This window comes from Carica papaya, chromosome 4 (assembly GCF_054855325.1).
Source record: "Carica papaya isolate Zhongbai chromosome 4, ASM5485532v1, whole genome shotgun sequence".
In the NCBI taxonomy this organism is placed as follows: domain Eukaryota; kingdom Viridiplantae; phylum Streptophyta; class Magnoliopsida; order Brassicales; family Caricaceae; genus Carica; species Carica papaya.
In genome coordinates, this window is record NC_142312.1 from 26,521,706 (window position 1) to 26,536,871 (window position 15,166).

General features: G+C 34.3%; 2 protein-coding genes across 5 annotated transcripts; both read left to right on the top strand.

Annotated features, from left to right (window-relative positions):
* Positions 1 to 3,599: 3,599 nt before the first annotated feature.
* Positions 3,600 to 9,163, top strand: PPC3 (phosphoenolpyruvate carboxylase 3). 4 transcript variants are annotated; one of them, XM_088218523.1, is made up of 11 exons: positions 3,600 to 3,901; positions 4,221 to 4,427; positions 4,938 to 5,332; positions 5,512 to 5,596; positions 5,813 to 6,035; positions 6,308 to 6,411; positions 6,531 to 6,618; positions 6,755 to 6,909; positions 7,092 to 8,090; positions 8,186 to 8,572; positions 8,645 to 9,163. In XM_088218523.1, the coding sequence occupies exons 2-11, from the start codon at positions 4,260 to 4,262 to the stop codon at positions 8,939 to 8,941; spliced, it is 2,901 nt and encodes a 966-aa protein (XP_088074649.1). In that variant the 5' UTR covers positions 3,600 to 3,901; positions 4,221 to 4,259; the 3' UTR covers positions 8,942 to 9,163. The 4 variants fall into 4 exon arrangements, with proteins under 4 accessions (XP_088074649.1, XP_088074651.1, XP_088074648.1 ...); XM_088218525.1 differs by having other exon boundaries at positions 4,230 to 4,427; XM_088218522.1 differs by having other exon boundaries at positions 3,600 to 3,887.
* A 632-nt stretch (positions 9,164 to 9,795) lies between these two features.
* On the top strand, positions 9,796 to 14,702 carry EBS3 (Alg9-like mannosyltransferase family). The gene is made up of 10 exons (XM_088218526.1): positions 9,796 to 10,169; positions 11,058 to 11,145; positions 11,240 to 11,399; positions 11,752 to 11,969; positions 12,103 to 12,398; positions 13,161 to 13,275; positions 13,351 to 13,489; positions 13,638 to 13,834; positions 13,942 to 14,031; positions 14,107 to 14,702. Exons 1-10 carry the CDS (start codon positions 9,880 to 9,882, stop codon positions 14,236 to 14,238), a joined length of 1,725 nt encoding a protein of 574 aa, XP_088074652.1. The 5' UTR covers positions 9,796 to 9,879; the 3' UTR covers positions 14,239 to 14,702.
* The last annotated feature ends 464 nt before the right edge of the window (positions 14,703 to 15,166 follow it).

Sequence of the window (15,166 nt, forward strand, 5' to 3'; positions counted from 1 at the left end):
GGAGACCTTATGTGTTTTGGCGCCCATACCGAACGGGGTATGGGGACGGCCCGTTTCACCCTCATACCGGACGAGGTATTGAGGTTTATAGTTTTGGCGCCCATACCGGACGGGGTATGGGGACGGCCCTGAAATCTGATTACAAGTGTTAAGGGTTCACGGGTAGCGGGACCCCTATGGATCCCCATGGATACTAGTAGGCTGGTAAATGAGGAAAAATATGTTGTGTAATGATTGAAATGCAAAAGACGTGATAAGTATTATGTTATACAGTTAATATGATTTCATGATGATGATAATGTTATTGCTTTCGTATGTTGTTTTATGAACTTCACCGAGATAAGTGAATAGTAAAGGATTTTATTATTGATAAAAGAATTTGTTGTAAATTATGCTCCATTGGTCTTTTTGTGTTTTCTACCCACCTTTACCTCCGTGACGGTGAGATAGTGTGATGTATTTACTGGGCTGGTGTAGCTCATTCTTTATTTAATCATTTTAGATCAGGAAAACATTGTTTCCGAGCCCGTTCCGCAGGAAGACGGCGAAGGGGACGCCTGAAGACTCTGTAGTTATATTTATAGCTTTTATTTTCGAGTTTCTCTTTTAGTTAGTTTGTTCTTTTATACTTTGAGCACGTCTTTGGTTTTAGTGTAAGGGATGTTAATCAAATTTTTATTACGCTTCCGCATTTGACCTCTTTAATACACATATTTCATTTCGAAATTCCGGGGCCGTTACACGGATCGCCCACGTGGCTACCCCTGGCGTGGCCTCCTATGTCAGCGTCACTGCCACTTGTCACGTTCTGGCTGGTCGAGGCAGCTGACATGGTGTAATTTTTTTAAATTATATTTTAACCCCTATTTTTCAATTTTTCTTTCAAAAATACTATCAGAACTTAAATTTTCACTTATTTTTCTAAATTTTTTTTTAATTAAATCCTCAAATATTTTTTTCATTCTTTTTATTATTATTATTACTATTATTTTTATTTAATCAAATTAAAATAAATTAAATTTAATTAATACATATTTATATTTATATAGAAATAATAAGAATAAAATAAAATAAAAATAAGTGGGTGTTACAAGTAACACTGATCAGATTTATCAACACCCGTTGACGTTTGACTATAATTATATATATATATAAAATAAAAAAATTATATTAATAAGTTAGTTGAAGTTTGAAATGAATAAGATAAGGAGAGTGGCTTATTAATAATTTATCACATGCGGCTTATCATTGCTCTCTTACTTTTCACAAGCAAGCGAGTAAGTGCCGTTCGTTGTACATTGATGGAGATTTAGTAGCTCAAAAACTAAAAGAAAATATATATATATATTTTAATTTATACTTCTTATATATATATATATATATTAATATCTTTATCAATTATAAAGATACTGAAATAGTTTATCGTTAGTTTCAAACTCATGACATTAGTTTATATATAAATATTTTACAACTGTTTTTGGATTCTCTCTTTTTCATTTAAGGTAAAAATAAGATTACCTTTCATTTGCTCATTCATATTTATACACAAAAGTACTTAAATAATATTTAAAAAAATCATAGCGATTTAAATAATATTTCTTTATCTTTGTATAGATATAAATATAATAATTTTTAAATAAATATATATTGACAATAATATTATTTATATATGATTTAAAATAAATAACATGACACATATGCATACTGATATTAACGATGTTAATTTTTTCTAACAGTAATAAAGTGATTTGCATATAAGAGGGGGGTTTGAATTAATCTGTACAAAAATTTAAGGGTAGAATCAAGTATTTTAACGGATATATATGTATGTATATGTTTTTGTTTTTTTCTTAAAAAACAAAAAAATAAAAGTCAAAAGTGTTGAAGTTGGAAGTGAAATTGGGATGGCATGAATGTGGCGTCATATATGTGCAGTCGTGGAAGGTGCCACCGACACGACATGTCTGTGTGTCGTACAGCCGACACGACACATCTTTGTAAGTCTTAAAATTGCTTTTGTTTGGGGGTTTTCTTAACGACCGCAAATTTGGTAGAAGACGTATTGGAATGATTTTGTAATAGTAGAAAAAGCATATTTTCAAATTTCCATTCGGCATATTCCATTTAAGGTAGTTAAATTCATGCTGTTTTTTCCTTTTTTATTTTTTAAATTTTAGAATAAATTATTAAATTAATCTATAAAATTTTATAATTAAATTTATAATGTTTTTTTAGTTTTGATTTTTAGACTGCACACACAAAATTGACTTGTGAATCTTATATTTTTATTATTTATTTTTTATGCGTAATTAAACAAGTAACCTATTAACTGTCTCAAATCGAGTTGTTAGTTAATAGATTTTATTTTAAAAATAAAATTTAACTAAAGTAAATATTAAATGATTATTAAAAAATATTAAATCATTTACTTAAATTTAAAATTTATTAAAAAATTTATTTGTCGTTCTTTACAATTTATAACCTCAACAATAACAATTAATTTTTCTATTTTTTAAAAAAATTTAACATAAATAATCTGTTTTAAGAAATTAAATAATTAATATTAACATAAACATAAACTTATTCACATAACATCTTCATAATCAGAGCAATTAACCGAAGATGGGAAGTTCAATCTCTATGCTTTAATTTGATTCCAATTTCTATTTGCCTTTTTCTGTTTGTTACTTTCCTTTTTTGGGACAGAGTTAGGAACTTGCCTTTTTCATATATACCATATTTTTGTTAAGGTGCCAAAGCTCCAAGTAGAGAAAAGGAGAGCATAAATATATATATATATATAATATACACATATAAAGATGTGTGTATACACGTAAAGCAAGGACTTGATAAAGCATCCATTACAAAGCGTACCACATTCTACATCCACTTGAACTTGCCTTTTTTATATATACTATATTTTTGTTGAGGTGCCAAAGCTCAAAGAAGAGCATATAATATTATATGTATATATATATAAAGATGTATGTATATGTGTAAAGCATGAACTTGATAAAACATGCATTACAAACCATACATTCACATTCTACATCCACTTGCACATAAGAGGAGAGAATGTTAACTCAAAAGGAGATAAGAGATGGTGCCTCAAATATCGTATCAGCCATGTGTCCAAATTTAAAACGTAAATTTTTTAGACTTTTAAGATTTTATATAAAACGGGTTAATAAGTAAAAATTAATAAAAATAATTGTAGTTTCTAAGTCAAATTATATATTTTTTTTATATGTGTCAATTTTAAAAATTATTAACTTTTATTTATATTAAAAATTTAACAAATTTTAATTAAAATTAAATTTATATAAATATATTCATGTATTATATATAAGAATACTTGGTATATTTGTTATGTAAATAATGAATGTAGTTAATATAATTGGTTAATTATTTAAATTTTTTAATTTAAATTAAAATTAGATAATAGAATTTAATTTTCTAATTTAGACTAACTATTTTTTTGGGGCTGTGAACATCCTTAATTTTATTTGAAAAAAAAAAAGAAAAGAAAAGAAAAGAATTGATTGTAAGTATCTTTGGAGGATATTCCTTCTACTGGTACAAACGTAAGAAAAATTGAGAAAAACAAGAGAAAGACTTTTGGAGAGAGAACATTTTCTTCAACCTTACATCAATCTCGCCTCAAAGTCGGAAAATCCCAAATTCAATTAAAAAAGTAGAGAAATTGATGGATAAAATCATAAAATAAAACGGAGAGGGACTTTTTTTTTTTTCTCAGTTCTTTCACTCTTTTTCTTCTATATATATGTGGGCATCTCAACCTAGCTTCTGATAACGTGTTCTGCATCTCTCTCCTGATCCAAAGCTTGGATCTTTTTCACTGTTAATTCCTGCTTATCCAGACACAGGTACCTCGTTCTCTGTAAGTTTGTTAACTTATCACCATCTGGGTCTCTTTCTCAACGAATCAATCATTCTTTTTCTATTGCATTGCATTGACAAAGTTCTAATGAAGGGAATTTTTTTTTTTTAATCTTCGTCTTTTTTTCTCTATCCTCGTCTTTTTTTTTTTTTTCTGTCAAATCCGGATTCGATATTTGATTTGATAGACTCAATTTTGGTGGGTCGGGATATAATTTTTTGGGTTATCGTGATATGCGCAACCATGATCTTTGCTTTCCCTTTTGGATTTTGTTCTTACGGTTTTTAAGCCGTCGTGTTCTGATTGGGTGATGATGCAGAGAATATAGAACGGGGAAGAAGTTTGAGAGGAAACAACAATGACGACTAGGAATATAGAGAAGATGGCGTCGATTGACGCTCAGCTGAGGCTTCTGGTTCCTTCAAAAGTCAGTGAGGATGACAAGCTGGTGGAGTATGATGCTTTGCTTTTGGATCGATTTCTTGATATTCTTCAGGATTTGCACGGAGAGGATCTCAGGGAAACTGTACGTATCTGCTTGATCACTCTTGAATCCTTATTTTCAATTAAAAAAAATCCTAACTCTGCATAATGATTACTTTTAAGGAACCCAGATCACAAGTTTGTTAAGGTACAATTTTGTTTTATTATCAGTTGAATTGTTTGGTTAGTCTTCCTTGAGGTCTCCACAAGTAGTACATACATATAGTTCTGATCTGTTGTGTATACTTATGGTACATACTTATAGAATGTGATTAAGAAATTTAATGATAGTCCTTTTTCCAAGATTAATCTTTGTTCCAAATAATATTAGGTGCAAATTTAGTTTTATTATCAGTTGAATGGTTACTCTTCCTTGAGATCTCCACAAGTAGTATATACTTATGGTTCTGATCTATTTTAATTTGATTGGTTCTGCCATTGATAAGCATTGTTCGTGTTTGTCTGTTTGGTAATTAACAATATAGAAGATGCTAGGTGAGAAAAGTTGAAATGTTTACTATGGATATTGAAGTTGTTTTGTCTGCATCTTTAGGTTCAAGAATGTTATGAGCTTTCTGCTGAGTATGAAGGAAAGAATGATCCAAGGAAACTCGAGGAGCTTGGCAGTGTCTTGACAAGTCTGGATCCTGGGGACTCCATTGTTATTGCTAAATCATTCTCTAACATGCTTAACTTGGCCAACTTGGCTGAGGAGGTCCAGATTGCGTATCGTCGGAGGATCAAGAACGTGAAAAGGGGTGATTTATCTGATGAGAGTTCTGCAACAACTGAATCAGACATTGAAGAAACTCTCAAGAGACTTGTGGGGGATCTGAAGAAGTCTCCTGAGGGAATTTTTGATGCTCTGAAGAATCAGACTGTAGATTTGGTCCTTACTGCCCATCCTACCCAGTCAGTCCGTAGATCTTTGCTTCAGAAGCATGGAAGGTTGGTTTGCCATGCATCTGATGTTGTGCTTGCTTTCTTTTGGAATTCTAAGGGCTTTAGTTCTCCATTTCAAACTTCAATGCTCTATAATGTGAAGGTTTATTTCACTTACATTAATGATTTTTGAGTCCCACTGTTTCTTATCTAATCTTTTTTATTTCCCATTTTCTTCTTTTTAGGATTCGAGATTGCTTAGCTCAGCTGTATGCCAAAGACATTACGCCTGATGACAAGCAGGAGCTTGATGAAGCTCTGCAGCGAGAGGTAATATAGCTTCCTAGTTTATTTGATGCTGCCTTTATGTGGGTCAAAGGGATGGCATGGCACATCAACTTTAGAATTTTCTCTTCCAAATTGGTCGTTTTGGTAGTACTCAGTGAAGAAAATACTTCTTTTTTGGCCATGTCATGTCTTTAAACTCTGTTGTTGCTGAAAAGGAAGTAGTGACTAGGGAGTTTGTTCCTTTTCTTTTCCCTATAGATCCAAGCTGCATTTCGTACAGATGAGATCCGAAGGACACCTCCAACTCCACAAGATGAGATGAGGGCAGGAATGAGTTACTTCCATGAAACAATTTGGAAGGGTGTTCCTAAATTCTTGCGCCGCATCGACACAGCATTAAAGAATATTGGGATTAATGAACGTGTTCCTTACAATGCACCTCTAATTCAGTTTTCTTCTTGGATGGGTGGTGACCGTGATGGTATGAACTATCTTCATTGAAAAATGCACCTTTTTCAGTTTTTTTCGTGAATGAAATGGAATTTTTACTAAGGGGATTACAAAAATTTGATCTTTATTTCTCGTAACTTTGAATGGTAGGCAAACACTCTTTTTTTGCTTAACTTTCCACAGTCAGCAATATTGGGATGATGATCTTATTTGTTTACTGCATTTTCTAGTATTGCACGTCTATCTCCTTAGCTTCCTGTTTCTCTCTGTCTGTCTTTAATAATCGACTTATATGGACTGCAGGTAACCCGAGGGTAACACCTGAAGTCACAAGAGATGTTTGCTTGTTGGCTAGGATGATGGCTGCCAACTTGTACTATTCCCGAATTGAGGACCTAATGTTCGAGGTATTTGATAAGCTGCTGTATAGATTCGTCTTTCCTGTGGACAAGGCTTTGTTGATTGGCTGCTCCCCTCTCTTTATATATCCAGTATATGCTAATATGCTTCTGATCTTTGGTTGCAGTTGTCTATGTGGCGATGCACTGATGAACTCCGTGTTCGTGCAGAAGAACTCCATAGGTCCTCAAAGAGAGATGCAAAACACTACATAGGTAAACACTTAAACTATGCCAGAGGTTACCCGAGAATTCTATTTGTGGAAAAAGAGGTTCTAAATGGATATGGTATTCATTACTATTACTTAATTTTGTATTTGATCTAAATGATTCCCGATATTGCATGTGGCAGAGTTTTGGAAACAAGTCCCTCCGAATGAGCCCTACCGTGTCATTCTTGGTGATGTGAGAGACAAGTTATATCAAACACGTGAACGCTCACGTCAGTTGTTGGCCCATGGAATCTCTGACATTTCAGAGGAGGCCACATTCACCAATGTAGAGCAGGTATCTGTTCCTTCAGTTTATGTCTCTTTTATTTTCTTTCCTTCTCTAATATAATTTGAGAGTCAATTTCGATTTTATTCTCTTTAATGATGCAAATGGAATCTGTTTCTGGTTTTCTTTTTCTCCTTTTGTAACCCTGTGTAAGTTAAATTTTAACCAGTTGGATTGTAAATCTTCTGTAGTTCTTGGAACCTCTGGAGCTCTGTTATAGATCACTCTGCGCTTGTGGTGACCGACCAATTGCTGATGGAAGCCTTCTTGACTTTTTGAGGCAAGTCTCCACCTTTGGACTCGCTCTTGTAAGACTTGATATCAGGCAGGAGTCAGATCGTCACACTGATGTCATAGATGCCATTACCAAACACTTGGAAATCGGTTCCTATCGGGAATGGTCTGAAGAGCGCAGGCAGGAATGGCTTTTATCTGAACTCAGTGGGAAGCGTCCACTCTTTGGTCCTGATCTTCCGAAAACTGAAGAAATTGCTGATGTTTTAGACACATTTCACGTTCTAGCAGAGCTTCCAGCGGACAGCTTTGGAGCATACATCATTTCAATGGCAACTGCACCATCTGATGTGCTAGCTGTTGAGCTCCTACAACGTGAATGCCATGTGAAACAACCATTAAGAGTTGTTCCGTTGTTTGAGAAGCTGGCAGATTTGGAAGCTGCTCCTGCTGCCGTGGGCAGGCTCTTCTCAATAGAGTGGTATAGAAATCGTATCAATGGAAAGCAAGAAGTTATGATTGGATATTCAGATTCTGGTAAAGATGCAGGCCGTCTCTCGGCTGCTTGGCAGTTGTACAAAGCTCAGGAAGAGCTTGTAAAGGTTGCCAAGCAGTTTGGTGTCAAGCTAACTATGTTCCATGGCCGTGGTGGGACAGTAGGAAGAGGTGGTGGCCCTACCCATCTTGCCATATTGTCTCAACCACCAGATACAATACACGGGTCACTTCGTGTTACTGTTCAGGGTGAAGTTATCGAGCAATCATTTGGAGAGGAACACTTGTGCTTTAGAACACTTCAGAGATTTACTGCTGCCACTCTTGAGCACGGAATGCGCCCACCTATTTCACCAAAACCGGAATGGCGTGCTCTCATGGATGAAATGGCTGTTGTTGCAACAGAGGAATATCGCTCTATTGTTTTCCAAGAACCCCGATTTGTCGAATATTTCCGTCTCGTAAGTAAACGAAATCTGCTAATTTCTTCCTTGATGCCAAATGAATAAGGAAACACATTTTCAGGAAAATAATCCTTTTCTGCTGCTTATTTTAGGCAACACCGGAGTTGGAGTATGGTCGGATGAACATTGGAAGCCGCCCATCAAAGCGAAAGCCAAGTGGTGGTATCGAATCTCTTCGTGCAATCCCATGGATCTTTGCATGGACACAAACAAGATTCCATCTTCCGGTTTGGCTTGGCTTTGGAGCAGCATTCAGACATATTTTAAAGAAGGATGTCAGAAATCTACTTGTGTTGCAGGAGATGTACAACAACTGGCCTTTCTTCAGGGTCACTATTGATTTAGTTGAAATGGTGTTTGCTAAGGGTGACCCAGGAATTGCCGCCTTGTACGATAAACTTCTTGTTTCGGACGATCTCTGGTCATTTGGAGAAAAGTTGAGGGCTAACTATGAAGAAACCAAGAGCCTTCTTCTTCAGGTAAATATTTTAGTCTTCATGCATATTGTCTTGATAGGTTAGAAGGATATATTCATGTCTTCTCTTTTGCAGATTGCCGGTCACAAGGATCTTCTCGAAGGAGATCCCTACTTGAAGCAGAGACTCCGACTCCGAGACTCTTACATCACAACACTTAATGTTTGCCAAGCCTACACGTTGAAACGTATCCGAGATCCAAACTACCACGTGACGGTGAGGCCACATATATCAAAGGAGATAACGGAATCAAGCAAACCAGGTGATGAACTGGTGAAGCTGAACCTGTCAAGTGAATATGCACCAGGACTGGAAGACACCTTAATCCTGACCATGAAGGGTATAGCTGCTGGCATGCAAAACACTGGCTGAAAATCCAGTTTCTACCTTCTTCTTTTCTTTACAGTACTTTTCTATATATATATATAGGTTCTACCCAGAAAGCCAATAATTTTATTAAGTGGAAATATATGTTTTAGTTTATCCACCATAAGGCTTATTAAATTCTGGGTGATCCTTTTTTTAAATGTATTATCGGTTTCTTGTACTTGAATACACTTATCAAATGCCAGTTATATCATCTTCTCGGGCAAAGATCTGTGACTCATTACTCTGTTCTTTAATACTGATATGATCCCGAATCTGATTCAGTAATTTCCTCTGCCATTTGTGTGGGATTTTTTGGTTGTTTTATATAGTTTGACTCAGGGTATAAAAGAACAATTTAAAAAGAGAATTAGAAAGGGAATATTCACTTGTAGGAAAAATCATAAGCTAGTTTTGTAATATATAATGATTAAACTTTCACACTCCTACAACATATATTAGATTAAAACATTATAATAAAATTATAAAAAAATGTACCTAAAAAGAAAGTTTGGGAACTGACGTATGATTTGATTTTTTGTATTATTTATTTTTATTTAAATTAATTTTAATATTTTTTTAAAAAATTAAATCAATCTTTTTTATTAAAAGAGTTCAAATAAAATAAAATGCAAAAATATCTAGCTGCCATTTTCTTCTTCCTCATTCAATTAATTATTGAATTAATAAAAAATATTATATATTAATAAATTTAATACTTGATATTTTAAATTAACGACGTTAATTTTTAAAGTACAAAAAAGAGTCAAATGCTTTGCCAATAAGAAAGGTATAATCCAGTATTCTCCGGCCCACGAAAAGCCCATTAAGACATTTTAATAATAAAAAGTATAATTCATCGCTGCATCTGAAAATTGAAACTTCGCTTTGCAGTTTTCTCTCTCTCGCTTAGACAAGTCATTTTCTTCAGACGAACTGCCGAAATGGCTTTAGCGACGCGGCAGAGGCGTACACAGCCGTCCGATCTTCCTTCATCATCATCATCAACGTCATCCTCTTACTCGAAGTTTGACAAGCCTCGGAGATCAGGTGGAGCGGAGGGGGAGGAACCCGAGCGCGGATTAGGATGGTTTCTGCCTTTGCTGGCCCTAGGAATGCTACGATACATGAGCGCCACATCAAATATCATACACGACTGTGACGAGGTCTTCAATTACTGGGAGCCTCTCCACTACCTTCTCTATAAAACCGGCTTCCAGACCTGGGAATATAGGTAACCCTACGTACATTTACACACTGTTTGTACATGCTCGAGTTGCTTTAGATATGTATATCTGTTTGTGTGTACAGAATGTAAAAATATTCTAGCTATTATTTTATGTTTTTGGAATGGCATTAGCTACTGCTGTTTCGCTTTTGTGATCCTTTAGTGTAGGTTTTCTTTCCATTTGGGGAGGCTGTATGGAATTTGAAGGATAAGAGGTTATGTGTGTTGTTCTTTTTTTTTTTTTTTAATAGAATTTATGTATTGTTTTTGGGATGTAGATGAATTGGTTATATTGGAGAAAAAGAAGTGAAGAGAAGAAGGAAATGTCATTTCTTTTTGGTTTTTGGTTTTGGGAAGTGAAATTTGAGTTAAATGATTGGAGGATTTTAAGGTTAATTCATTCCTGATATGAGAAATCTAATATATGAAATTTTGATTTCTTTTCATTTTTTCTTGGAATTCTTAACCGAATCTGGTTGTTAAGCCTACAGTTGATGCTATAGTTGAGTTGAGTTTTTTTTTAGCTGTAAATTTCTAGTTAGCTGATTCTTTAATGTAGCTCGAGGTTGATTCAGTTGGTCATACTAAGAGTTATATTTGGTGTTGAAAATATAAATGGAGCTTGGTCCTCCATTAAAACCTGACTCCTAGGTAAATGGAGCTTTAGGTTTGTTCCACTGAAACTTGACTCTGAAGCAGTGTTGTTTTCTTTTCTTGATGAAGATAACAAAAATTTGAACCCATTGTTCTCGTAGATATTCTTTTAGTAGCTCTTGTTACTTATGTTGCTGACATGAAATATATCTTTATTAGTCAGATACTTAGATGGTTGCCCCCGAATTTCGTTAAGAGAGTGCTAACTGAACATTAATCATTCCTCTATATCTTTTTCAGCTCCCAGTTCGCACTCAGGTCATATTTATATATTCTTTTGCATGAACTAGTAGGTCTACCAGCTTCATGGTTGTTTCATGATGAAAAAGTAAGAAATTTTTTGTTCCTTAAGGAATACTGTACTTCTGTGGGTTTCTTGATTTGGCATTATTTTTATATGTGCATTCTTATCATACTCCCAGGTCAGAGTTTTCTATGCAGTGAGGCTATTTTTGGGTCTTATCTCTGTTATTTCAGATGCTTTTCTGGTGGTTGCACTTTCCAGAAAGTATGGAAAGCGTCTTGCTTCTTATGCACTTGCAATGCTCTGCTTAACCAGTGGTTGTTTCTTCGCTAGCACAAGTAAGTGGGTTAGTTAAATCTTCTTTTCTGCTTTTGCAAAGTGCCTTTTACTAGATTAGTCTTTTCTTTAGAAGAAAAGAAGAAAGGTAATATTAAACGAGAAATAGAATTTGGAGAGGATAAGGTGTCCTACTAAGAGCAAAGAAAACCACAATACAAACAAGAACAGGGACTGGGGATATCTTGTATATTATGCATTCTTTATTAGTTAGTCAAGTCATTTATCTAGAATTTTATTTTATTTTCTCGTGTTAAGTATGATTATTCTTTCTTTATTTTCCTATGTTTATCGTGGTTCCATCTATTCTTCCTCGTGATTTTCTTAATATCTTTGTTTTCAAACTACTCCCAGGTTTTCTGCCTAGTTCATTCTCTATGTATGCAATGAGTCTCTCATCAGGATTATTTCTCCTTGAGAAACCTGCCATGGCTATTTCAGTTGCAGCTGTTGGAGTGATCCTTGGCTGGCCATTCTCCATCTTGGCCTTTTTGCCAATCACCTTCTACTGCTTAGCTAGAAGATTCAAACAAGCATTTCTTGCTGGTGCTATCACATCTGTTTTTCTTATCGTGAGTTAATCCAAATAGTCCCTTCTGACCTCTTTTTCAAGCTCTGATTTATAGTATCAATTGACCCTGGAGATTCTTGTTTTCCTTTTTTTTGTTCGTTTGTGTAAGTTACTGAATTAGAATTCTTTTTCAGGCACTTTCAGTAGTTGTTGATTACTATTACTATGGAAGATGGACTTCATCTATTTTGAATCTCTTGGTTTATAACGTCGTAGGAGGTGGTGAGAGCCATTTGTATGGAACTGAAGGGCTATCATTTTATCTGAGGAATGGATTTAACAACTTTAACTTTTGTTTTGTTCTTGCGCTACTTTTCCTTGCAATCTTGCCCATTGCAAGGAAAAAATATGCCCCGGACTTGCTGATTGTTGTCTCACCTCTTTATATTTGGCTGGCATTTATGTCCTTGCAGCCACATAAGGAAGAAAGGTCTTTTCTTTTGAAACCTATCCTTTATAGTTTTCTTTAAAGTTACTTCTATTATAGTATCCTTGAGGATATCATGCCTTTATTTTACTTAATGTTGGATGTTAGCATGTATGATTAAAGAACTATACCAAACAATAGATACTTAAGTAGCAGCATCACCTTGATGCTCATGAGTACAGTTTCTTTTCTTTTGAGAAAAAACAAGAAGATTTAATTGTTTCCTAAAACCTCTATCATAATTTGGCATTTTCAGGGGAACAAATTACCTAAGTAGTCCTTGGAGTTTGACACTTGTTAAAATTTGATACTTTTTTTCTATTACAATGTGATTCTTATCTTTTTCTATTTGTTTCAAATGCCTGTTCTCCTTCTATTTCTTAATGAAAAAAGCTACAATTGTCAGACTATGTTTGAATGCTTTAAAAAATAACTTAAAAAAATGACTTTGACTAATTAATTAAATTAATAAATTAATCAAAATAAGAAATATATTTATCACTATTAATTTAATTAATTAGTTAAAGTCATTCTTTTATCTGGTTTTTAAAGCATCCACATATGTTTTAATCATTTTATCTTTTTATGTTAGAAAATGCACTAAACGTTTAGAACAAACAGAAAAGGTTATGAACCAAATTGTAATAAAAAGTTTTGTACTAAATTATTATAAGTGTCAAACTTTGAGAACTAATTTAGTAATTTACCATTTCCAGAATTTAAATCCTTGAGATCTTACCAGAATATGTTGCTCACTTATTGTAGGTTCCTTTATCCCATATACCCTCTTATTTGTGTTGCTGCTTCAGCTGTTATTGAGAGCTTTCCTGATCTATTACAGGATAAGTATAATTTCTATGATAGCACTCTGTTGGTTAAGGTGAGCTTCTTATATTTCTTTTGGCTCACTAGATTTTCATCAATTTCTCAAAGTCACTATTTCTTGCATATGCAGGTTGCGAAAAGTCTTAGACCTATTGCTCTTAGCCTCATATTAGCTGCTTCACATTGCCGTACATTTTCTTTGCTTAATGGCTACTCTGCCCCGTTGGAGGTTTACAAGCTTTTGGAGCACCATGATGATGTAGGAAGAGGTATACGTATTGCTGTTTGGGTGGTGTATGATCATGTTTGATTTCATGGTGGAAAGCATTGAGATAAAGCTACCTACACTTTGTTTCAAAATCTTAACTATTGGTCCCCTATTTTGTTTCCTTATCTTGTATTTTCTTTGTATTGCAGATGCTGTACTATGTGTTGGAAGTGAGTGGCACCGTTACCCATCCTCTTTTATCGTTCCTAATTATGTGGGTGAAGTACGGTGGATTGATGATGGGTTCCGTGGGCTTCTTCCACTCCCATTTAATTCCTCTCTAGGCGGGACTTCAGCTGCACCACCATACTTCAACAATAAGAATAAGGCATCAGATGAACAATATGTAAATTTACCTTTCCCTTCTAAAGAAGCTCATATGTAATGCCTTAACATCTCTTTTCTGGCCTTGAGTATTCTTATTAATTGGTTGATCTGCCGTCCACATCTCAGCTCCGGGATATTGAAACTTGCACATTGCTTGTTGAGCTGCAACTTGACCGGCCTTACCCTTATCGGGGAAGTGACTTGTCAAAGTGGGAGGTAAAATCTCTGAATCTAGCAGTTTCTCTTCACTTTCCTTGCATGATTGTATACTAAAATCAATATCTACTTCAGCCTCTTGCAGTACTGCCTTTCTTGGATAGAGAACTTTCACCTGCCCTATATAGGTCATTTTTCATCCCTCACAAGTGGCAGGCAAAAAATGTCTTTGGCAAGTATCAACTGCTCAAAAGAATACCCAAATGATATAATCAACAGAATCATCTACTCAAAATCAAAAGTCTCCATTTCTGTACTGTGACGACTGTTGGGAGTTTAATGTATTCCATAAACAGAAGTTTAATGAGAAAAGGAAACAAAAAGGTAGGTGATGCTAACCTACTCTTGGACCGGAAGGTTTGACCTGACTATTACTATGAACCCAATTTACACCAGTGAGTTTCCCTTTTCAAGACTAGTGAACACGCAAATATTCGAGAGAAGTCTCCTCTGTTTGAAGTTTTCGATCTTTGACAGAAAGACAGTGTATTCGATGGAGATCTAGTGCAGTTATTCTTTCCTCTCATCTCAATTGATTACTCCGCATGTTCACTAAAGATCAGAAAGTTTGTGGTACCTGAATGGTTAACACCTTAACAATCTAGGTTATCTCAGTTGAAAATGCAACAATTTTTATTTTTAATTAGCAGCTAAATTTATCCTTTTCAAAACCATGGTATTTGCACAAATGAGTTTTTAAGCAATTGGTACACCATGTGCTTTATAAAACCAAGTCGTCGCTAGCACTGATATCTTTGATTTAAACCATGCTAGTGAATTATATGCCATGTATTTTGTATATGTATGATAAGTTATGTGGAGGAAATGATGTTTCTTTTTTTAAGTACTATGCAGTAGATCGGAGAGTAACATAATATATTTTAGTATCTATATTTATTTATTATATTTATGAATTAAATTATAGTATTTATTTATTTTATCTTTATTTTTCAATTGAACTAAATATCCCAGAGTATTTATAAATTTGAGTTAGTCCAACAATTCAACCGTTTTCAATAGAAAAATTCTAGACAACTTATAAGTTACTAGAAAATTCATAAGTTCATGAAATTAGTTGAATTCAAATATAAAAATTTCTTTACAATTTTGATTTTTTGGTTAAGTGGCCAAAACA

Bases quoted from the DNA above. Each gene is read 5' to 3' on its own strand.
- EBS3 (XM_088218526.1), top strand. From the start codon at position 9,880: ATGGCTTTAGCGACGCGGCAGAGGCGTACACAGCCGTCCGATCTTCCT. The intron at 11,146-11,239 runs GTAAGAAATTTT...TCATACTCCCAG, and splicing joins GGTTGTTTCATGATGAAAAA to GTCAGAGTTTTCTATGCAGT. The intron at 13,835-13,941 runs GTAAATTTACCT...TCCACATCTCAG, and splicing joins AGGCATCAGATGAACAATAT to CTCCGGGATATTGAAACTTG.
- PPC3 (XM_088218523.1), top strand. From the start codon at position 4,260: ATGACGACTAGGAATATAGAGAAGATGGCGTCGATTGACGCTCAGCTG. The intron at 4,428-4,937 runs GTACGTATCTGC...CTGCATCTTTAG, and splicing joins GAGAGGATCTCAGGGAAACT to GTTCAAGAATGTTATGAGCT. The intron at 8,573-8,644 runs GTAAATATTTTA...TCTCTTTTGCAG, and splicing joins CCAAGAGCCTTCTTCTTCAG to ATTGCCGGTCACAAGGATCT.